Genomic DNA, 24,452 nt, shown 5'->3' with positions numbered 1-24,452 from the left:
TAGGGGCCACAACATGGATGAACCTTAAAAACATTTTGCTAATTGAAAGAAGCCTATCACAAATGTCACATATTATACGATTCCATTTATGTACAATGTCCAGAGCAGGCAAATCTATAGACAAAGTAGATTAGTGGTTGCTAGGGGTTGAGGGGGGTGAGGCAGGAGGGGAAAGGGACAGGAGTGGTTGCTAATGGGTGGGGAGTTTCTTTCATGGGAGATGAAAATGTTTTCAAATCAGACTGTGGTGATGGTTGCACAACTCTATGAACACATACTAAAAAAACCGAATTATACACTTTAATTAGGTGGATAGTATGCTATGTGAATCCACAATAAAGCTGTTAAGAGAGTGGGTGGGTGTGCCTCTTCTAGTCTGGCCCATCCTGAGTTATAGGATCTGGAAGGATAGACACGTGTGGATGGAGCTGAAAGAGCAAGACTACATCCCCAACACAAGCCCCAGACAGTAGCTGGGATGAACTCTGGGTTTTGCGTGTCCTGTGTGCACATGCACTCCAATTCCTACTTCTGCTTTTCGAGATCCACCAACAACTGTGAAATGGCACAAGAGCTTGCGTTCACAGCTTGACTACTGCTTCCCTGGGCCCACAGTTCCAGCCTCTACCCTCGGGGTCTCTCTCCAGGACAGTCCCAGGGCTGGCTTTCTTGGGTCATCAACACACTGGACTGGCTTATTCTAGAACAGCACTGTCCCACAGAAATACAATGCGGGCCTCACAGGTCATCTTAAATGTTCTAGTAGCCACATTAAAAAAAGTTTCAAAAACAGGTGATATTAATTTTAATAGTATATTTTTATTTAAAATACCTATTTAGGGACTTCTTTGGTGGTGCAGTGGATAAGTCTCTGTGCTCCCAATGCAGGGGGCCTGGACTCGATCCCTGGTCAGGGAACTAGATCCCACGTGCATACACAGCTAAGAGTTTGCATGCCACAAATAAGGAGCCCTGGAGTCGCAACTAAGGAGCCCACCTGCCGCAACTAAGACCTGGCGCAACCAAATAAATAAATATTTTTTGTAAAAAATAAATAAAATACATATTTAAAATGTTTTCATTTTAATGTGATCAATAAACAAATTATGAGTCAGTGGGAAGTTGTATAACAAAGGGAGTCCAACTCGAGGATGGAAGATACCTTAGAGGACTGGGGCGGGGAGGGTGGGGGGGACTCGAAGGGGGGGGAGTCAAGGAAGGGAGGGAATACGGGGATATGTGTGTAAAAACAGATGATTGAACCTGGTGTACCCCCCCCAAAAAAAATAAATAAATAAATAAATAAATAGAAAAAATAAATAAATAAACAAATTATGAATGAGACATTTTACATTCTGTTTTTCCTACTAAGTCTTCAAAATCCAGTGTTTATTTTACACAGCTTATCTCAATTTGGACGAGCCACGTTTTAAGTGCTCAAGAGCCACATGTGGCTAGTGGCTGCCCAAGTGGACGGTGCGGTTCGAAATCTGGTTCGTGTTGCAGAATGAGTATTTTCAAAGCCTGGTGTTTTAGGACAACGTTTATTTAATAATAACAAGTACTGAGGAGGAAACCAAAGCTCAGTGAGGTGAAGTGCCTCGCCCACGGGCGTAAGCTGGTAAGTGGCAGTGGTTAAGAGCAGAGACTCTGAGGTTGGGTGAGAATTATCTTCACCACAGGGTCGATGTGCAAATAACAGGGGTCGATGTGCAAATAAAAGGAGACACCCGTGGGAAGTGAGGGCGTAGAGCCTGGCTCACATCCACCACTCACACCCCAAGGAACATTAGCTCCCTCACCACGATGCTATTAATACCAAACGCTGCAGGGCGCGGGGCTCAGTGGGAGAAGGCAGGGACCACTCGGGGTCACTAGCTGGGGAAACCCTGCACTGGCTCTGAGACATTCACCAACACTCCGCCCCCACCACCACCATCCCCCGCCAAAACAACCCAGCTTGGACCACTCACCGGACTGGTGGGTGAGGGAACCACAAGGCTCAGCCGAGGTCTGTCATCCTCCAGGGGCTTCCGCTGGCCACTTCCTTGGCCAACTGCTCTGGTTGCCTCTCTCACAGGACTAGGAGGCTGCTGGCCTGAAGTGCTCCCCGAAAGGACAGCCTGGGCCATGCCCAGCTTCAGCCAGCCCCCAGGGCCAGGCGCCTGGGAAAGAGGCTCCCCCGTGTGGGCCCCATCTCGGGTCCCAGGGGATGCTTGGGCAGGGTGGGGCTCCGCAGGTACCTCAAAGGGCGGGGGTGTGCTGGTGTCCAGGCCGTGGAGGGTGAGTGAGGCCTGCAGCACGGGAACCTCCGTTTCTGGGCTCAGTCCCTCGGTGGGCACAGAGTTCACCTGGGCTTTGCTGAATTCCGACAACACCCTGGACGTTTTTAAACAAAGAAACCTGTGTGACAGGGTTGTCAGCTGGAGTGCCCAAGGCTAAGTGGAAAACTGCTGTTTTATGATTGAATAAAACAAAACAAAACAACCCCCACCCCCTTAATCATCACTGCGCTCCCAGCTCCCACGCACACACACGCCCACCAACGTGGCTCCCCAGCGGGGACTCGGGCAGGCTGGGTGGACAGGTGAGTTGTGCAGCCCAGGATCTCAGGTGACTAAGCTCACAAAGCAGAGGAAAGGACTCGAACGGATTGCCTTTTACCCTCTGAACAGGCTCGCCGGGCCTGGGGAGTCTGCGCAGCCAAACAAACCCGTCCCTGCCCCAAGCCGACCTCGGCAGCGCCTTGGTGAACGCATGTCTCAGAGCTGGGCTCCAAGACTCCGCTCCTTGGGACACAGGCTTGGGCGAAGGGAGGACCCGCTTTGTTCCCAGAACAGGATGTGTTCCTGACGGGACTGGCACTTCCTGCCCCTCAGTGGTGCGTCTGGGCCCAGGGAGCCAGTGTCACTGCCTTTGTACACACACACACACACACACACACACACACACACACTCTTACACACACACACAAACATACTTCTGGGTCTTCTGGAATGTGCACTGGCTAGTGGCTGCTCCTCCCTCCCTCTCCCGAGGCTTCCAAGTTGTGCTTCTGAATTAAACCTATCTGCTGCCTCCACCTCTGCTTATGAATCCAGTGAGGACGTCAGGGACAAATGCAGGTTCTGGTGGCAAGAAAGCTGTCTGGAGCCCAAGAGATCACACACATCTGCCCTAATGGCTTAGACGGGGTGTAGAAGACACACCAAACTCCCCTTAATGTGGTTGAATGGAAACAAGGATTTTAGAACTCAAGTTTTCATCTTCTAGGTGCTCTTATTTACACCATCATAACCTCAAACAACATTTTAAGACATTCTAGACAAGAAGAGGTGACCAACCCATGCATTTCTGGGCAACTGATTTTCAACACAGGTGCCGAGACATTTCAATGGGGAAAGAATAGTCTTTTCAACAGATGGTGCTGGGATCAGTGAATAGTTTCATGCAAAAGAATGAAGTTGGACTCCTATCTCACATCATAGAAAAAAATTAACCCCAAATGGATCAGAGACCTAAAGGTAAGAGCTAAAACTATAAAACTCTTAGAAGGAAACAGGTGTAAAGCTTCATGTCTTTGGATCAGGCAATCATTTCTTAGATATGACATCTAATGTATAAGCCACTAATAAAAAATATAACTAATAAAAATATTTGCATATAAAATATACAAATATTATCATATATCTGATAAGAGTCTAGTACCCAGAATATACAGAGCTCTTACAATGCAATAATAAATAAATAACCCAATTTAAAAATAGGCAAAGGATTTGAATAGACATGACTCCAAAGAAGATATACAAGAACTTCCCTGGTGGCTCAGTGGTTAAGAATCCACCTGCCAATACAGGGGACACAGGTTCAAGCCCTGGTCCAGTAAGATCCCACATGCCTTGGAGCTACTAAGCCCGTGTGCGGCAACTACTGAGCCTGTGCTCTTGAGCCTGCGAGCCACAACTATTGAGCCCACGTGCCACAACTACTGAAGCTCGCACGCCTAGAACCCGTGCTCCACAGCAAGCGAAGCCACCGCAATGAGAAGCCTGTGCACCACAACAAAGAGTAGCCTCCACTTGCTGCAACTAGAGAAAAGCCCACGCACAGCAACAGAGACCCAGCACAGCCAATAAATAAAATTAATGAATTAATTACAAAAACAAACCTGTGCTTTCATTTAGAGAACAACGGGGAAAATACATGTATTATAAATATTTATGTGTAAGTAAATAAAAAGCATGGCCTGGAGAATCTGAATGGCCGCCTTATAAAGTCCTCCCGACAAGTGAGCCTGAGCCTGGGGTTCTCCTGAACACGTGGACTATTGTGCTGGTGAGACACAGGACTATTCGCCAGCAACAGCCACGAATACAAGCACAGAGGTGGGCTGCACGTGCTAAGAATCCTTTCCCCCGAGGGAAGGCCTCACGACAATGACCTCCGACAAATATTACTAAGCAAGGTTTTGCAGCAGTGCACAGGGGGACAAGCAGTAGGAGAACAGGTGACACAGGTACCCAGCAGTAAAATGACACCACCGCCTGGTGAACGTGCATGCTGTGTCAGACGCTGCTCTAAGCACCTGACAGGTCTAAGCTCATTTCATCCCCCTGGCCTTCCTCTGAAACGCCCTCCTTGGAAGCATTTTATCCCCACTTTACAGATGAGCACATCAAGGTCAGAAAGGTTGAGTGACTTGCCCGAGATGGCAAAGCTGGTTGATGGAGGACTCAGGCAGTCTGGCTCCTGAGTCCACACTCTCTACCACTAGACTGTACCTATGCTTCCCAGTGATCAGTGTAATTCAGACCCAACGAACACAGAAGAAGCTGTGCGGGGCAGTTAATCCTCTCTTCACAAGGCAAAACTGTAATTTGGTTTCTGCAAAACATGAATAAGTTTCATTTGGAATGTTATGGGTTTTGCACTTCATATCTGATTTGTAGCTTTTTATTTTTGGGCTGCACCACACCGCTTGCGGAATCTCAGTTCCCAGACCGGGGATTGAACCTGGGCCCTGGCAGTGAAAGAGCCAAGTCCTAACCACTGGATGGCCCGGGAACTCCCAATTGGCAGATGTTTTGATTTCACAATCAAGAACTTTAAGCACAACGTGTTTATGCCTAATTTTAAGTTATATACATTTAAGTAACATAATAACTTAAGCGAACTCAAGTGTTTGAGAATCTTTACCTTAAGGGTAGAGTATTTAAGACAGTCTAAGAAACGCTGGTCTCTGTGGATGCTCTAAGACGAAGATGAACTTCCAGCCCAGCTCTAAGAATGATAGTGCTGGCTGTGTGCTTGTGTGTGTGTGTGTGCGTGTGTGTGTGTGTGTGTGGTGTGGTGTGGTGTCTGCTGATTCCTCATGTCACTGTCCAGTATTGGTTTGTACATCCTGATCTCTTCCCTTGAGTTCCCCTGGAACACCCAGGACAACACTTCCCACACAGGGTGGATGGTCACTGATGCAACCACCTTAAGCTGGGATTTTCCAATCACAAGACGCAGGAAAGATAAAGGCAAGGCACATGACAAAGAGAAGGCTGGCTGGTCTGCAGGAGGAGGGAGAGACAACCAAGGGCTAAGACAGGTGACTGAGCCTCAGTCACGCCACGGGCCCAGCCATCTCTGGGGAAGGGCTGCTCCTTCCCAGCACGTTATATCTAATCTTTCCATTTGACATGTGAAAATTCTACCTGATGTGCTCGATGTTCAGAAGCCGTTTCTGGGGCCTACCAGACATGCTTATGTGTGCAGCTCACTCATGGGCATCTCATTTGATTCTCAAATAGCCCTACAAGGGGATTTCCATCGTAAAGACGAAGAAACAAAAAAATAGATAACTAATAAGGGCCTACTGTAGGCACAGGGAACTCTACTCAATACTCTGCAATGACCTATACGAGAAAAGAATGTAAAATTCAGTGGCTATATGTATATGTATAACTGAATCACTTAGCAGAAACTAAAACAACATTGGAAACCAGCTATACTTCAATAAAAATTAAAAAAAAAAAAGATGAAGAAACAGAACCTCAAAAAGAGTTAGCAATGTACAGGACATTACTGGGCTTGCAGGTGGCGGAATGGGGCTGGAAACCAGATCTGCTCCAGGGCCCGTCCATGACACCCAATCCTGGTGTGACTCCCACACGAGGCGGGAGCCCTATAAAGACCTGAACCAAGGTGGGGGGAAGGGCGGGAAACAGCAGGAGAGGAAAGAAGGTCCTAAACACAGCTGATGGAACACGGGTCCTCCTGGAGGAGATGCTTCCTAAACGGCTACCATTTTTTACCTATGAGATGAACACATATCCAAAAGTTTGATAATACCTTCTGTCGATGAGGCTGAGAGGACACAGGCACACCCCTAATGGAGTGAAAATAGGCAATATCTGTGGAAATCACAAATTAATTGATCCCTTGGCTCAGCAATTTTGCTTCTGGGAATTTACTGAACAGGGATAGCTTGTGTGGACCTAAAGGACCACATACATAGGTTATTTATGGAAACCCTGAACTCCAGTGTCCATTAAACTCAGGGCTGATTCAATAAACTAAGGTACATTTATACAATGGAAAAACCTGTAATAGAAAAAAAAAAAAAGAGGAAGCTCTGATATGAAAAGATCTCCTAAACAAGGTATAGAATGGTGTATTTATAATTTACGCTAGCTTTTGTGGAAAGAAGTGGGAGACTAAGAAATAAGAAAGATAAAAACCTCTAAGGGAAAAGATTCTGAAAACATTTTATATATATGTTATATATACTCATCTATATATATTATATATATAACATATTATATATATATAAATAATTGAATCACCGTGCTATACACCTGAAATTAACACAACACTGTAAATCAACTATACGTTGATTAAAAACAAAGAAATAAGAGAAAAATTTAAATCTGCATATTTACATTTGTTACAGATGCATTTAGAAACCCTGGGAAAATATGCAAGAAATTAATAATTACGGTTACAGGGGTGGGAAAGACTTTTCACTGTATACATTTTAGATTTTTTCAACCATAAAAATAGATTATTCAAAAATTAACGTTAAAAAGCCTGAAGGAAGGAAGGCTCTACCCAGGCTCCCTTCTCCAGTCAAGTTCGTCACTGCATGTCCTCCTCCTCCATACACTCTGTGTCCCCACTTGCCTGCCCTATCCGGGCATCACTCAGGTTCTGTGTCCCCAGAAGAGCGCCCTTCTGCACTCTGCTGCACTGTGCTTTTTGGAAGCTGCACGTAGAGCTCTGAGCTATAAGCTTCCTTCTCTCTAGACGAAGACAAGAATAATATTTGACACTAAATCTCAGACAGATTAAATAACTTGTCACACGGCACACTCAGAACAGAGCTGGGACTGGAACCACCACTGAGCCCAGTCTAAACACATTTTATACCTTCTCCCCACTGGCCCCCGTTGGCCTCCAGGTACAGCTCCCAGAAACTCCAGCCCCTGGCCCCTTGGTCTGACTTATGCCCTAACAGAGTTCTGTGCTCAGTGACAGGCAATCACACTGAGCTCCAGGGAGAGAGGGCAAGAGGAAGAGAAGAAGGAAGGAAGGAGCGAGCGGGAAGGGGTGGGGGAGGGGCACTCACTCTTGCAGAGACAGGTCCGAATCTTCGGCATTTGCTGTCCCCAGGTCTGAGTCGCAGGACATGGGCTCCTCGGAACGGTCTGGACTCTTGGAGCCATTCTCTTGGAGGAGGCAGCTGTCAGAGTTGAGGCTGCAGGAGAGCTGGGATGAACGGGCCGTGTCCAGGCTGAGGGAGGAGGCCGTGAGCTGCCTGTTCCGCCGGATCTTATGGCCCGAGTGCTGCACCTCGATGTCCTCCGAGCCTGAGGAATGGGAGATGGAATCCAGAGACCCCTTCCGCTGTAGTCCTGTGCCAGAGGTAGTGAGGACATCGAGCTCCAAGAGCGGGCAGAGCCCAGAGAGGGCCAGCGGGGTCAGGGTCCACTCATTTAGGATGGCAGACTTGTAGGAGAGCTCGAAGGACAGGGATGTCAGGCCCTGCAGGAAGCTCAGGAGGAACTCGCTCTCCTCGGCGTCACGGAGCAGGGCCGTGGGCTGGTAGTACTCGCACAGGCGGGCCTGCTCCTGCAACAGCAGCTTCAGGTAGCACTCCATCAGGCCGTCGTTGAGGGCCAGCCGCAGCCAGGCCCGGCAGCGGCCCACATCCGTGCTCACGAAGATCAGGTGCTCCAATTCCGAGATGATGTGTCTGGGAAGGTGGAGAACAAAAAATGTCTGCAAGTCACTGAGAGGTCATTTTATCCACTGGTTAGCAAGAGCCAATAATGGTGACTGAAAATATACACCGGCATGAAAAATTCTTGTGTTCCAAGGGGAATTTAGAAAGATTCAGCTCTAACCCCCAACTTTTGTAGGTGAGTGTCCTGAAGGATGGTTGCTATTTTCATGACAACTACCCATCGGGCCCCTGACATCATCTGCTCATCCAGGACATGTCTGCTGAGCCCCTGAGGGCAAGGTCCTCGGAGCTGTGAAGACACAGGGTAAAGACATGGTCCCCACCCTTGGTCCAGGAAACCGCCTTTCAAGGACATGCTGAGGTGAGCCCTGTTGTAGCAGAGCTGGGGTGGGGACCAGGCAATCACCTCTGGGTTGGAGTAAGAAAAATGCCATAGAAAGGGTAGTATCTGAGCTGGGCCTTGAGGGATTGGAAGAGGCAAAGATGGAAGGAGAGCCTTCGAGGCACAAGGGACTGATGGAGAAAAAAGCATAAAGGGTAGGAAAGCAACAGACTGTAACCGGAGTGGGGAGTGCTCCAATTACAGCACGCGGAGGAAGAGTGGGCGACTGGGTTGCAAAGCCAGGTGACGCAGGGTCTTGAGTATCAAACAGGGGAGGCAAAGTGGGGTGATGGCCCCCACACCTGGCTGTGCATCGGGATCACCTGGGGAACTAGGCCAGGATACAGGTTCTGGGGCTCCAGCCAAGTGAATCAGACCCCAGGCTGGCATGTGGGAGCCTGTGGGCTACAGGGCTTTGCTCAGGAAATCGACATGCCCGCATCCACACGGACTTCAGGGTGGGGTGCTCCAACCCAAGCCGACCCCACCTGTACAAAACTCAGCCCCCGAATGCCTTGCTCTGATGTAAGTGCCCCTCGTCTCACTACCACCATCCCTGTGCACCTCTCCTCCACGGGAGTGCGGACTGGACTCTTGCAGAACCCAGTGATGGAGCTCCGGTCAGCGGAAGCTCAGTAAACGTTGGCTGACTCACCAAAGGAAGATGGAATGAGATAAGGGGGACAATTAGAAAGGCACTGCCACCCCGGAATGAGGTAAGAGCCTGAGACAGGGCAGTGGCAGTAGGAATGGGAAGGAAGATCAGAGACTGACAAGGCACCTTTGGGCAGGAGGTGGCATTTAATAGCCTCGAGAAGCACAGTGCCAGCTGCTCGCTCCAAAGCCCAGGCGGTTCAGGGCAGGGCTGGCAAGACAAGTGTGTCAGGGCGCATATTCAGATGCTCCAGCTGGATGCCACTCTTCTTAAAAAAAAACAAAAACAAAAAAACCCCCCAAACCCTACCTTGTTACAAGTATGATACTTAGCACACAGATGTGCAAGCATCCTAAGGCAGGGGCAACAGACTTCTGCAAAGGCCCAGACAGTAAAGATTTTAGGCTTTGCAGGCCACACAACCTCTGCTGCAACTGCTGAATTTGCCAGAGGGGGGTAAAAAGAAGGCTCCCGTTCAGCGTCCCACACTCTGAAGCTCCTCCCTGATGTGAACCCCCTGCCCATCCCCCGCTCAAGCGGCTCTCACTTGCGGGTGATGGCTTTCAGGAGGGGCCAGAAGACAGGCTGAGGCAGAGGCTTCTGGTGGGCGCTTTTCTTCCTTTCCCTCCGGCCTCGGCTCGGATGTGCTTGGCGTGCAGGCCGTGGAGGAAGACGGCCTCCAGGGCGCTGCACGTGCTGTTGGCATCTCCGTCTTCGCTCGTGACCACCGTGTCCAAGGACACGTACTGCTTCTGCAGCGCCTTCACGGAGCCCACTAGCTTCTTCTTGATGACCTGGGTGGCGCCAGACACAACACAGGCCTTTAGAGGCTCCTGTGGCGACCCCTGCAATGTAACTCTGCTTGTCGCCAAACACAAGGGTTCACATGCGTGCACATGTCTACGTATCTATGCAGCAAAACTACTACAGGCTAACGGTAGAAGATAAAGAGAAAGTAGAGAGAAGAGGAGGAAAACTGCACCGAGAAGTGTTATTTTTTGCAAAGATACTTGTGTTTTTTAAGTGTTTGTTTGTTTATTTGTTTATTTATTTATTGGCCGTGCAGCTTGCGGGATCTTAGTTCCCCAACCAGGGACTGAACGCGGGCCCTGGCAGTGAAAGCATGGAGTCCTAACCACTGGACCGCCAGGGAATTCCCTGTGTGTTTGTTTTTTAAACCAAACTTCAGTGAACGGATAGCCATATAAACCTGTGTTTCAATACTGGCTCCATCAGTTACAGCTATTCGAGCTTGGGTAATCCACCTAAGGCAGGGGTAAGGCAGTCCACCTTAATCACATGACCAACATTCCACAGAGAGTCAATAAGTGACGAGTCAAAAGTGCTGCTTTAGAGCAATAAAAACCCCCCAGAAACAGGAGCCTGATCCACATGAAGAAAGATCCCAGACCTGGCAGTCAGAGCCTGGGTTTCGTCTCAGCTGTCAGTCACCAGCTGGGTCACTTGAGATATTTCACTTAATCTCTCTGAGCCTCAATTTCCTCATCTGTTAAATGGAAATAATACTTCGTGATTTACAGCACTGGGGGGATTACTCTTTGAGGGCAGGCGCGGGTCTGTCCCAAAGGGTGGGTAGAAAGGGCTCCTGACTCCACACCAAACGCTGGCACGAAAAGCAGGGAATGAAACGCTACTTTAGATACAGAGCTGAGGCTGCCAGGGGGATGCTGCAGCTGAAGCTGCCAAGAACCCACAGGGGCCGGGAAGCAGGGGCTCACAATTCACATTCAGGGCCTGGGCCCTGCAACTGTCCCCTGACTCCTGTCCCAGCCCAGGGTCGGCCCGCTCAGCGGGAAAACGTACAACTGAAACGCCTTCAAAAGGAAGGGCTCTCTTGCCACACAGCTGCTTCTCCTTTGGGCTGCAAGGGTCTAGCTTGAGCAGCACAGGGTCATCTCTAAAGGGGAACAACATGGGTTCTGATCTCCATTTGCCACGAACCAGCGAGGCGCACTGGAGCACGTGTCGGACATCTCAAATGGAGACTATGACCGTACAAAACGCTGAGCACAGAGCCTGATATTTCCCACGGATAAATGGTCTCTCTAGCCCTCGTGGATGTGGCCACCCACATCTACAGACAAAGAATGCCACTGCCTAAATGAGGGTGCGCCCGCAGCTGACGTCAGCACACGGAGAAAGCTCTCGGGGCAGCTGCCCTTCTCCTGGGGTGGCTGAGGCGCAGAGCGGGTGGGGGTGGGCCTGAGCCTGGGAGGGCTGCGGCCTGGTCTGGCCCCACCCCAGCCCCTGTGTAGACCAGGACTGGACAGGCACACTCACACCGAAACAGATCTCTAGTGGCCACATAGCGAAGCATGAGCGGACACCAAACACCAAAAACAAAAAGTTACTGCTCTCAAACACTCATGGCCCAAAGAAGTTAATAAAACCAAGACACGAAATGAGTTCCGTGCCCTTCACAGGATTGCCTCATTCATTCCTCATAACCACCCTGGGAGTGTTTCATGATCTCTGTCTGACAGATAAGAAACAGAAGCTGACCCAGGTCAATGAAATTCCCAAGATCCCAGGGCTGTTCAGTGGCCGACTCCACCACCTGTTGCCAGCACAGCGGCAACCCCAGCTCAAAGGAACGCCCCAGACTCCAGAAGGAGTGTGATCACCCCCCCTTCCCGAAGAGGGGGGGGTGGGTTAGGACGAAGGCAGGGAGGGGCAAGGGGGCAGGGGCGGCCTGGGAGGAGGGCTTTGCAGGTGGGCGCCCAGGTGAGAGGCGGCAGTGGAACACGGAGGCCAGTCTGGCAGGAAAGGTTTACAGGAGGATGTGAGCGTGACATTTGGAAATGAGAGGGGCAGCGTGGCCCTCAACGGTGGGAGATGCTCTGATTCAATCCCTGGCCTCTGGAGTGGGCAGAGGGTGACCAGGATCCAGAGCCAACCTCCCGAAGTAAGGACATGCAGAGGGAGGGAGGGGTGTGGAGGGTGGCCCCTGCAGAGCCAACTGTGGTCATGGCGTGACACACCCCAGAACATGGGCCCCTGGCCGCAGGCCCTGTCTCACTGCCTCACCCTCACCTCATTCCCCCTCCCACCTGCCAGGGACTCTCAGGGCCCTCCTCCACACTCCGGCCACCAGCGCCCCAGGCAAGGGGACACGTGCTGCAGACAGTCCCTCTGGACAATGCTCCTTCCAGGCCACCTTGTGCAGCCCAGGAGACCAAATCCAGGTTCTCTGGCTCCAAGACCCTGGCCTCCAATCCCCTTCAGCAATCCCAGAGGCCAAAGGCCTCCCCTCAGGCCTGCCTCTTCTAGACAGGCCTCAAGCTCCAAAGCTGCTCTTCCCCCAGCCAGCCACAGGCCAGGCCAGGAAGGGCTTAGGTCTCAACAATCTCAATAACAGCCTGGGTCCATGAAGGCCTCACTAACTAATTAACTGAAAATCACATTCACGGGAGGGAGGGAGGCCTGTCAGTGAGTGGGCACTCCAGCCCAGTAAAGGTCTGCTAAAAACCCAAAGCAGGGACTTCCTAGGTGGCGCAGTGGTGAAGAATCCGCCTGCCAATGCAGGGTTTCCTGCTCTGAGTTCGAGCCCTGCTCTGGGAGGATTCCACATGCCGCGAAGCAGCTGGGCCCATGCGCCACAACTATTGAGCCTGTGCTCTGGAGCCCGTGAGCCACAGCTACTGAGCCCATGGTGCCACAGCTACTGAAGCCCACGCGCCTAGGGCCCGTGCTCCACAACAAGAGAAGCTGCTGTGATGGGGAGCCTGCGCACCGCAATGAAGAATAGCGCCCGCTTGCAGCAACTGGAGAAAGCCCGTGTGCAGCAACGAAGACCCAACACAGCCAATAAATAAATTAAATAAATACATTTAAAAAATTAAAAAAAAAAAAACCCAAAGCAAGCTGACGCTGAGGTCAGAGCAGGGTGAGATACGTAACTGTCCCCTAAAACCAAGTGTCAGAAAAGCCACAACGTGGCTGACGACAGCACAGAGGAGAACGGCCATGTGACAATTCACCAAAGAGGACTGAGGCTTTGGGGTTTGGGCCACAATTCAGGGCACACCTTTCTTTGCAAGAAGCCAAAGCACCTCACCTACGTGGGTCTGCTCCATCATGCCTCACGGGGCAGGAACCCGGCTCACAGGCAGAAGCCTGACAGTCTGTGACACGAGAACTTGCTGATGGAACCACACTGGGGCTCTGGGCCTCCTGACTGCTGGGTCAGCACTCCATCACTCTCCAGACCCCCCGTCTACCTTCCGATGGGACTGCTTTTGCTTCCTGTCCTCAGAACACTCTGCACGGACACCAAAAACCAAACCAAACCAAAGAGAGTGGGGGCTGCAAGGAGACCTAGGCTAAAAAGAGTAAGGAGAGAACATGGGCAACATTACCAAAGGGTTCTTCAAACATCCCCAGTGGAGTTCAGAAGAAAAGGTGACTTCTGCCTGCCCTTTAGGCAACTCCTAACCCCGAGAAGTCTACCTCTTCCCCCTAAGTACTGATTCATCCTGACACAGCTCTCCTAGCTTCTCTAATCTCATTTACTTCTTAAACCAATCCTGTGAGAGAAGGTTGATCATCCCGGTTTCACAAAGAAAACTGAGGCTCAGGAGACAGAACTCTCTGGTTTCCTTATTCTAAGTCTTGTGTCTTTCACCAGCTCAAACAATCTCAGGTCTTTGGTTCCAAGAGTTTCAGGCAAAAGTGATTACTTATAGACTCAGTAATAATTAACTTCACCCTCAAAAGCTCCATTTTTAACAAATAAGGCTAAAATCAACAAGAAACAATCTCACCCATCAAGTCTGCAGTGCCAACCAGCTGAGGCCAGGTCCTTTCCATGGTCCCCAGGTTTCACAGATGTCCTTTCTTAAATGTTCCAACACACAAGAAGGAATTGTTCTGGTTGCTCGCCTTCTATATACGTCCAATTTCACTTCCTTCAGAGATCAAGAAAGAAAACAAAAGAATGGCTTATATGACACTGACGTTAAAAGAAGAAATGGATGGCTTGGCTTCCCTGCTTCTGAAACGCTCCAGCCACCAGTAAACAGAAACCTCTTCTCCTTAGAGACTTCTCAGCCATTCCCAACAGCCTCCTCTCTAGGGTCTGAATCCAATCCTGTACTGGGCTGTTCAGAACAAACAGCCTGATGTTTAAGCCATCCAGCTGCTGTACCAATTGATGAGTCATGGTTTTCAGTTGGAAAAGAATGACAAACTTATCAGTGGGTAAAGAATGGCCAAGTTATCTTCTGATTCAGAAAGGCAGCTGATCTTTCAGACATGTGAGTGCTAAGTGAGTAAACTGCACCTCCTTCCTCCTGAAGAAAGCTGGGTTTCTGGACAACTGTCCTGGATTGGGGGCGGGGTGGGGGGGGGGTTGGTGCGATGGAGACACTGTGCTGTGGGAACTGGGCTTTGGAAGCAATTGGATACCAGCGGGAGGGCGGGAAACGTCTACCCTGTGACTCCCAAACCAAAGGCTAGTGAGGCCACAAAGGTAAAGTCAGTGAACACTGGGCATCTTTCTTTCCTCCCTCCTTCCTTCCATTCAATAACACCCATCACCCCCATACTCTTGTCCCATCCTTAGGATTCCAGCAGGGACCAAACTCTGAATGACTGAAAACAGGAACTGTGCCCGACACATTCCCCACTGCATGTCTAGTGCCTAGAACAACGCAGAGCACACAGTGGTGCTCAAAAAACACCTGCTGCATGAGCAGAAGAATAAAACAAACACAAGGCTCAGGGCAGGGATACAATTCTGAGGTATACAATTCTTAGCCATGATGCAACTCCTTCCATTAAACCACAATGCCAGCAGGCTGAAACCATTCCGATATATTGCACCTTAATGGGGGGGATACTGAAGGAGAAGGGCAATCAACTTTCAGAGGAACAAGACTATAGATGGCAAGCAAACGCAACGGGTCCTGTTTGGGGCCCTTTAAAATTGCTGCCAAATGGCCAATCCTCGGAAGCCAGGTCACCGGAATTTGGAGAGACGGTGTTGCCCAGAAGCCCAGGAGATGATAAATGCTGAGCGTGGGGCCCGAGTGCCTCAGGGATGTCCCTCTGCCTCAGCGACTCAGATATCTTGGCTCCCCAGGTTCACGGGTAACCAAATGGCCAAAACCCAAAGATCCAGCCCCTGCAAAAAGAGGAAGCAATTCAACAGCCTCTGCACCCGCCGAAGCCTTAGCCTCCTGGGCACCCTCTCCCCTACACTCTCCACAACGTGGACCATCATCTCTGGCGACCGCTGGGCTCCCTGTGTTCAGTGTTGGGACAGGTCTGCTATCAGCTCTAGCTGGGAGGAACACCGGGTGAGGGTCCTTCACAAGTGCCAGGACAACACACGTAGACACGGTTCTGTGGCCGCAGCCACACAGTGCTGCTGAGTTTCTCTCCCGCCAGAAAACCAGCCAAAAGGAAGTGATGGATTCCAATGGCCCAGGCTATGAGTGAGCTAGGTGAGTGGCTATTCCTTACCTTCCGGTATCTGGGTGATACCTAACATTCCAGAAGCCAGCACAACTCATTTCATACGAATGTGAGACACACAGTCCCTGGGAGAAGGTACAGGGGACCAGACACCCATGGAAAAACCCCTGACTCTGACCCAAGGCGGGGTCTCTACTTCTCCACACTTAATTACCACCTTAGGCTCGGCTCAGTCTCTAATTGCTGGGCTCCCAGCAAGCACCTAAATTTGGTTGTTGAGGGGCAGCCGGTGGGGTTAGCAGGGGATTCTGCACGAAACTCTCACACTGAATGGGGATGGGGCCAAGGGGGAAATGGGTACAGAGTTGAGGGGGGGACAGCGGAGGTGAAGGGGCAGGAGACCTCAGTTTTTATACCATTGGGTGAGGGTGGTAGGAACTGGGGCACCAAGAGTTGGGGGCAGTTTAGCAAAGACTTAGGGATGGGGGTGTCCTCTGATGGTTGGAGATGGAAAGGAAGTACATGTGGGCCAGGAAGTTAGAGGCTGAGCCTGTGAGGACAAAATACACCTAAACTGGGACTAGGGCTGAGATCAGAGTTATCAAAAGAAAAGGGTGTGCTCAGCAGGGCATCTGCTCTTGCGGTAGGTCTTAAATGAGAGTGGGACAGAAGTGGGGTGTGCAGGATGGGCAGACCTTGGGGAGCTGACCAGGGGGGTGTGGGAGATTCCCATAAGAAAGCTGATCCCGAAAAGGGCAAACCAGAATGTGGGGTCTCGAGGAGGCCTGTGTGCAGCACGAGGATTGCCAAAGGGGCTGAGAAGGGAAGATGAGATACGTGAGAGGGAGGCGGAGGGACGTGGCCAAGGTCGGGGCTGGAACTGGGCTGCAGAGAGGTCAAGGGGGAGGCTGCACTTACGCAAGACCGGTGGTGAGGGGGTGGGGGTAAGGAAGAGCCGAGGTCCGGTCACGAGTGGTAAATGGAGGGCACAGGCCAGCAGTGGCAGTGCGGGCGGAAGGCTAGGGTCGGAGTGGGGCGCGGGGCTCGGGCTGGGAAGGGTGAAGGCTCTGAAGCGGGACAGGCTCAAGGCACCCAGGGGTTTGAGATCACGGAGAGGGCTGCCGCCCCCTCGCCGTTCGCGTCCCGGCCTCGCCGCCCCGCTGCTGCCCGCCTCGCCCCCAACCCCTAACTCACCAAAGGGAGCGGGGAGGGAGTGGGGGCACTGCCGCGCGCCGCAGCCCCTAAGCCTCCGACGGTAAGCTGCGGCCTCCCGGCCACGGACAACAGGAAGCGACTCCTGGGGCGCCCGACGCCATCACGGCCGCTCGGGGGCCGGCCCCGCCCTGCCGCGCGGAGCCAATCGCGAGCCGCGGAGGAGCCGCGGGGCGGGGCCAGCGCTCTGGCAAGCCCAAGGGTTCCCAGCCCGGGAGCAGAGACTTGGGCCAGGGGGCTCGCGATCCGCGCAGCCCGGTCGGGCACAGCGAGGCAGAGGCACTGACGCCAGACGGAATGCGTTCTCACTGCCTGCCCTCCGCAGGGTCTGTGTCAGACGAGATCCTGGCTTTTGGGGTCCTGACCTTATCTGGCCTCAGCACCATCTGCGTAGAAGATGGTTGAAGGTTGCCAATTCGCTGAAGGTTGCCCACTTGTAAGATGCGACCAACGCCTACCCTGTGTTTGCTTCCCCCAGGGCATCAGCGTATCCTGGTGGGCAGAGCCCAGGCCCAGCTTAGAGCCTCCCTCCTGCCTGGTGGCTCTGAGGAAAAACGTACATGTTTTGCGCACAGCTTATGCCAAGGGAGTGCCTTGAGGTCCCCTGGGCATTCTCCTGTAATGCGCCATCATTCCGGGGCAGCATATACTCAAACAGTTATTCTCATAGCGGCTTGTAGTTTGCTTTCCACCGTAGAAGTGCTATTTCTCTTTCAAATGGAATCAGAGCAAAAGGTCAAAAGTAGCAGGGGTGTCCTGCCATACTTCAGACTTTTAACACATGCAGGCTTTGATCCACACAGCCTGGGGTCTGAGCGTGGGCCAGGGGCAGAGAGGTACCCCTACATGCTGGTCCAGGAGACCTTGGGGTGGCTTACAGGGCTGGGGGGAAGGCAGGCCCGTTCTTGGGAAAAAGCTCCAATGATCTCTGCTGGGGTTGTGTGCTCCGTCTGCCTCTCCAGGGAAGGTGTCCCTCCTATCTCTGGAAGGTTGAAGTCCCAGTGTAAGCAGATTGGAGGGGTGGGGGGTGGGAAAGGGTCCCAGGAGGAAGAGAACCCTATCTAGTTTTCTGACATACAGAAGCCATTTTCTGACCTAAGCCTGGCCACAATACTTGCCCTTGAACAAGTCTCAGTAATTGATGACCTTAAAGCAACAAAGGAATGCAGGAAAAGCAATCAAGAAACAATAATTGGGCAATAAAAACAGGAGTCCTGGTTCCTCCTTAAGGGAGAGAGATAATACTCTGATACATGTCTTTGAGTTGTACTACAGGAGCTAAGGGCCCCCACCCAGGCGGAGGGCTGTAACTACATGCTCAGACCGCAGACTGGTGGAAAATTAAGGAATGATGATGTTGACCTTTTCTGACCCTCGTGACTTCCGTCAACTAAAGCCTGGACTCTGTCAACCTCTGCCCCTATTCTATGTTGGGTTCCCCTCTGCTGAAGCCCCTTCATGAAGGGGCATACACCACCCAAACCCCTTCACGAAATATGCATGTACCCTTAGTTGAAAACTGCCCCAACTTTGCTGTTTGGGGAGATGCCGTTTTGGGAAAGATCCTCGGTGTTCTCTGTAGTTGCTGCAAGTAATAAATCCTTGCTTTTGGTCTTTGACTTGGTTGCGTTACTGAATTGGTCGACTGGACCTGCTCTGGGGTCCTAGCCACCGGAGACCCCTGGACTCCACCAGGAAGGTTTCTAAATGCAGAAGTGGAAGGTAGTTCTCAAATCAAATTCTCAACCCAATTCAGGTGGAGACACCATATATATAAGAGGCTCGAGGTAAAAGGGCGTGAATTGGAAAGAGAGGGAGGAATATTCATGAGTTATCCAAGAACAGGGGTGTGGTTTGGACCCAGAACTGATGCAATACTCGTTTTCATTCCTTATATGGGGTTACCCAGTTGTCGTGGCAATTGTCAGCTGTCCTGGCGCTGGTGGGTGTGTCATTTAGCATGATAATTCATTACAAAGAGCATACAATGAGGCTCAAGGTCTACTGAAAGTCAAATCTTCTTGAACCTAGGTGGTTCTAATCAGTTCTTCTTTTTCTCTTTGCAGCTTCGTCCTGAAACTTAGATAAGAGCAATTTGTTTCCATTTGAGGGAGGGGCAGATGTATGATTCTGGAGCAACCTTGGTAATAGCTGTCTTTTGGCTCCACACCAAAGAAGAGGCGAACCCAGGTAACACCAATGACTCTTTCCACTTATAGAAGTGGCTGTTGGCGTTGTGGTCTGCCCCTTCTGTAATTCTCCAGGAGGGAGAACTGTTGTGGTCCCATCAGGGGTTGGGAAAAGAATTTTCAGACATGAAGCATTTCACAAGAGAACAGAGAGCAGGGTTTAGTGAGGGGCGCTGTAAAGACAGCGGGACGACTTCCTGGCAGACCAGGGAGAGCCACGCTTCTGATGGTCTCACAGCCAACTTTTATAAGCCCAAGACAAGGAACATGCCTGCGAAGAAAAGGGCATTAATCAATTGGTCAGTGCACCATAAGGCAAAAGGTGTCATTAGGTGACAGGCTAGGGTCCTACGTGGTGAAGACCTTCTCTAATATGGGGTTGGGTTATTGGCTAGCCCAAGTCGTGAATCACATATTGCTATGGGGGGGGGGGGTCAAGATAACTCCGGCATTTTGTCTTGTGACTTTGGTATAGTGTTGGAGGAACCGGTAGAGGTAGGCAGGACATCGAGGCTTATAATGCAGGACGCAATGTTTATTGTACCAGTACATGCCCAGTGGATTCACATCCAAAGACTGAGCCCAAAACCAAAGGAAAGCTTCTCCTTTTATAGACCAGTTCCCGCACTTTTGGGAGCCTGTAGCTATGTTTATCTATGCAGAAGCAATGTACAGAAGCCAGAGTGCATACCTTAGTTTTTCCTTATCTCTTTGACCCAGATGTTTGCGCTGCCCATGGCGGGATCTTGTGAAAGAGGCCTTAAGTTATTTATTCCCTGGGGCTTCATTTTCCTATGTTTGCCTTGTCCTTTCCTGTGTTTGTTATTGACCTGCCTCAATAGGGCCCCACAAGAACCACCCCATCTTCAGCTTTATGCTGGATGAGTCTGACTGCTGAATGCTTTCACTAGGGTTCATGGTTGAGCAGGAAGATTTAGAACTAAGGACATAGAGGCAAAGTGTTCTCAGTGTTAAACTTAATTTAAACAAAGTGGAAAGTAAGAGATCTACTAGGGAAATCCAGTTATCTTGGCAAAAGGACAGTGTTTCTGCTCATAATTGGTACAGCAAGAGCCTCACCGGCTTGGCACAAACACACCCTCCCTGCTAATGCAGCTTGTAACATCCCTCAGTTATTCTGATAGGGACAGGGTGAAGGGACAAAGTAGCTGATTAAACAGTTAATCCCACTAAGGGATTAGAAGCAGAAAAACAAGTATGGGAGACCCCTGTAAGGTTAACAATTACCCAAGAAAGCAGGTTTGCTTAACCACATAACCGAGCAGGCTTGCTTAGCAACAAAACCATGCCACAGAAGTATGGCATGCCCCAAACAATAAAACAATGGTGGCATGAGACCCACACTGTGCCCAGTGAGCTCAGTAAGCTAATAACTCCTAGGACATGCTCTCTGCACACATAAAAACAATACTTTATGGAAAGATGACTTTTCAAAGTGAAAGACCCTCATTGTACTGAGACCTGAAATAATTTTTCCATAGTGCCATGACAGTGCAGGCTTTACCACGTAGGGACAAGAAAACTCCCCCACCTGACATAGAAGAGGAACTAATGATGGAAGCGTGACCTCTACTCAAGAATGAGGAAGAAGGTGGTCTTTTCCCCCTCCCTACTTTTTCTTTGATTATAAAAATGTAGCCCACTAAGTTCTCCGGGCACGGCACCCTCTTGCCCACCCGTTTGTAAGCCTCACAAGCGTCCTATTCTAATAAAGCACTTCTTATCTATCACTTTGCCTCTCACTGAATTCTTTCTGTGCTGAGACATAAAGAACTGGAGCTCTTCAGGACCCCCCAAAACACCACCTAGCAGTTTCCTTTCCAATGAGTTTTTGCAGGGCTGCTGTCTGCAAAAGCTGTAGGAACCATCCACCCACCCCCCACCCCCCGCCAACCTCAGAATAGTCTATTGGCTGACTTTTCAGGAGTGCCCCCATCTCCTGATCTTCTCTTCACAGGCTTCTCAGCCTCTGTGCAAAGTCTGTGAGATTGTCTTCCTCTCTTCATCTTGCTCTACAACCCTTTGCGAAGCTGAATAAAGCCTTGGATCCTGGTGGGAGGTGGGGGGATGGGAGGGTTGGAGAGTGAAGGAGAGTGCGCATTTCCTCAAAAGATTTGACACATGGACCATGAGTCTACCAGGTAGACTCCAGCCAGGAAAAGCATCTCACATGACTACATAATTCGAACAATAAGAAAGGCGCCTGCAAAGTGCTAGACAAAAGAAATAGACAAGAGAGCTTGACAGGCATCCTGGAGGAGGTGACTTTTGATCGGAGCCTTCCTGTCAAGTAGAGGAAACGGCATTGCAGAGGAAAGGACTGGCAGAGAAATGGCTGGCAGCTAGGAATGCAGGCTGAGCTCGGGGGAGGGTGCACCAAGAGGTGGGGAGGAAGCCAGGAAGCAAGAAAAGGGAAGAGTCAGGGGAGGGTATCAGGATGAAAGGGAAGATAAAAATAGATTAGGCTGGAGAGAAAGGGAGGATACACAGACACAGTTGGAGGCCAGGGCAGGGAAGGCTCAAAACATTTGTAAAGGCCATTCACATCCTACTGGTCTGAAAAGCTTACATTTCTAGCACTGGATCTAACAACTACCCAGAGTTATTTGAAGCCAGCTAGAAGAACTGCAGGCATCCGAATTCCCTGGACAGGTCCAACATACAGAACCCCGCATCGACCCTAAAGAGTCCCCGTAGGATGGGGTCCTATCATCCCTCCTGTCCCCTGTCCTCGCCACAGAAGGGTCTGAAGATAATAACATGTGAGAATCTCTGCCCCAGCCTAGGAGACGAGGGGTAAGGGTTTGACATTTGTGGAAAATAGAAGCTCCTACTGTATGCCAGGTTGGAACTGTGATCTGCCCTTCCTAAGCACCTGGAAGATAGGTGCCCTTGCTAGCCCCATAGTGTTGGAGGAAGGAGGCCCCTTCCAGGGTCCAAGAGCGGGCTCTTGTCTAACACTCGGAAATGAATTGTCCGAGGAGACACACCTGCTGACAAAGCAAGAGACTTTACTGGGAAGGGGCGCCCGGGCAGAGAGCAGCAGGGGAAGGGAACCCAGGAGGACTGCGCTGCCACGTGGCTCGCAGTCTTGGGTTTTATGATAATGGGATTGGTTTCCAGGTTGTCTCTGGCCAATCATTCTGACTCAGGGTCCTTCCTGGTGGCGCACGCATCGCTCAGCCAAGATGGATTCCAGCGAGAAGGATTCTGGGAGGTTGGTAGGACACATGGACCGGAGACTCCTCTCTCCTTTTGACCTTTCCCGAATTCTTCCCAGTGGCGGTAGCTTGTTAGTTCCACGTTCCTTACCAGCACCTCCTGTCCTAAGAGAACTCATGCACGTGGTTACTATCAGGCCTGGCCACAGTGGGCAGTGTCGGTCAGTGGGTTCCCTAACAGCTGTACAAACAAGAAAACAGGCTTAAGCGAGGTTAAGTGACTTGGGGGCCCAAGGCCACACAACTAATAAACAGCAGAAGCAGGATTCTCACCCAGCTCTTTCTCATTCCAGTTGGAGAGGAAGCGTAGTTCAGTGGCAGAGCAAGTGAGCTTTGGAGCCAGGAATGCTTAGATCTGAATCCCATCCTCTTTGCTGGGCTTTCCCTAAAACAGTGCAGGGTCCAGGACAACCCAGCAAGTGTGGAGTGAGGACAGCTGCCACAGTGTCATTATTTTTCATTGGTCCCTTAAGACAGCGTTGAAGATAGAAACTTCTAAATTGAATTTTATTGATGTTCAGAAAAGAGAAGTCACAACATCCTGAGGCCTCTTGGCCTCAGGCAGAGGGCTCCAGAGTGTTTGACTTCAGGGAAGTTCCCCAGACTCGCTCAGCCTCAGTTCCTCATCTGTAAATTGGGGAAAACATCAGATTAAATAAGATGATATCATTAAGACAGTTTCTGGTCTGTAGTAGGTACTGGAAGATGGCCAGCTATTATTATTATAGATCTGACTAACTCTCGCCTTTCCAATCCAGTCAGGTCCCTGCCTTTCACTGCTCTTCTGAGCACGGGAGTGAAATATTTTCTTGTTTGGACTCCAGATAAATCCTTATTTGGCATTTGATTGAAATCGTGAAACTAGTATTAATGCAACAGTCTCTCTCGACATGGAATATCTAGTGTTCTCCTGGGTTCTGTAGTAGGAAGCTGGTTCTCCTCTCGCTCTCTTCCTCCCTCCCTCTCTTTTCTTTTTGGCTATACCATGCGGCATATAGGATCTTAGATCCCGAATCAGGGATCAAGCCCTTGCCCCCCGCAGTGGAAGTGTACAGTCCTAACCCCTGGACTGCCAGGGAAGTCCCCTTCCCACTCTCTCTTTAAAAACCTGCCGAAGTCCAGCTCCGGCAGGTCCAGGAGTACCCAAGGGATGAGTTGCCTGGGCGCAAGGAGGAGACTGGGAGGCCTGTGTCAGCTATGCAGGATCTCTCTTTATTGTCAGAACTTTGTGTGTTTATATAGTAAACATAGCTCAGAAAAAATCTTTTGTGGCAGAGCATATCTTCCCTCAGCATCTACCAGTTTCTTTCTTTTGTCAGGTTTGGCTTGCAAACCTTGTGACTCTAAGGTAAACATATGTAAATAACTTCTTAATCTTTTAAGCACACTATTGCCCTTAACACCCATACAAAACCTTGTGGAGTTAATCAAGATTAGGGCAACTACAACAATTGCAACTGTTATGCCTAGAATTGTGGAGAGGAATCCCTTATGAGACACAAAATCGGATAAACTATCAAAAACTGACTTAGCAGCCTCTGCAGTTGAATAATCTAAGTGGGCCTTACCTATATGTTGGATTTCTTGATGAAGCCTGGTCAAATCTAGACTAATATCAGATTGATTCCAAATGCCTAGAATATGATTTTGAATCCAGTCCCAAGAATAAGACGATTCATTAACTTTTAAGGGAGTCACACAGATCCATCTATATTCGATATGACACCTCAAAGCCAATCTAACTTTTAAGGCTGTAAGTTCAGTACCTAGATGCAGAACAGCTTCTTCTAGCGCAGCAACTTTTTCCTCTTAACTTTCTATCAATAATTTCTTGAGTAGCTAAGGCAAGAGATACATTTTTTGATAACTGACTAACATGTTCAGCTGTATGTACTTGTTGAGAGTGAGATAAGTCGAATAATTCTGCTAAGCATGGAAACTGGGGTTCGGAGCCCCAGGACCCATCTTTTGCCCAACCCGATGTCAGCAAGTAGGGATTTAGTGCTTTTCTAGATCTGGGGAGAGGCAAGGGTTGGGCTCATAACATCAGCTCCTGAAAACATCTATCTCAAGACCTGTTCCACCCATCCTCCAGAGCACA

General features: G+C 50.2%; 2 protein-coding genes across 2 annotated transcripts in view; both read right to left on the bottom strand.

Moving 5' to 3' along the window:
• Positions 1–24,452, bottom strand: part of LOC130839595 (pleckstrin homology domain-containing family M member 1-like) — a 74,577-nt gene that overhangs the window by 9,195 nt on the left and 40,930 nt on the right. Inside the window, 5 exon segments of the mRNA XM_057713834.1 lie at positions 1,974–2,379; positions 7,616–8,242; positions 9,818–10,064; positions 13,349–13,613; positions 14,055–14,198. Of these exon segments, the coding sequence (XP_057569817.1) occupies positions 1,974–2,379; positions 7,616–8,242; positions 9,818–10,064; positions 13,349–13,370 (1,302 nt within the window). The 5' untranslated portion in view covers positions 13,371–13,613; positions 14,055–14,198.
• The window catches only part of LOC130839744 (leucine-rich repeat-containing protein 37A3-like), a 198,706-nt gene continuing 193,991 nt past the window's right edge, over positions 19,738–24,452 (bottom strand). The window contains exon 8 of the mRNA XM_057714121.1: positions 19,738–22,978. Coding sequence (XP_057570104.1) covers positions 22,975–22,978 — 4 coding nt within the window. The 3' untranslated portion in view covers positions 19,738–22,974. The remainder of the gene's footprint in view (positions 22,979–24,452) is intronic.

Source organism: Hippopotamus amphibius, chromosome 17 (assembly GCF_030028045.1).
Source record: "Hippopotamus amphibius kiboko isolate mHipAmp2 chromosome 17, mHipAmp2.hap2, whole genome shotgun sequence".
Taxonomy (NCBI): Eukaryota; Metazoa; Chordata; class Mammalia; order Artiodactyla; family Hippopotamidae; genus Hippopotamus; species Hippopotamus amphibius.
Note: the sequence above shows the minus strand (reverse complement) of the source record. Positions and strands in the feature narration are given on the sequence as shown.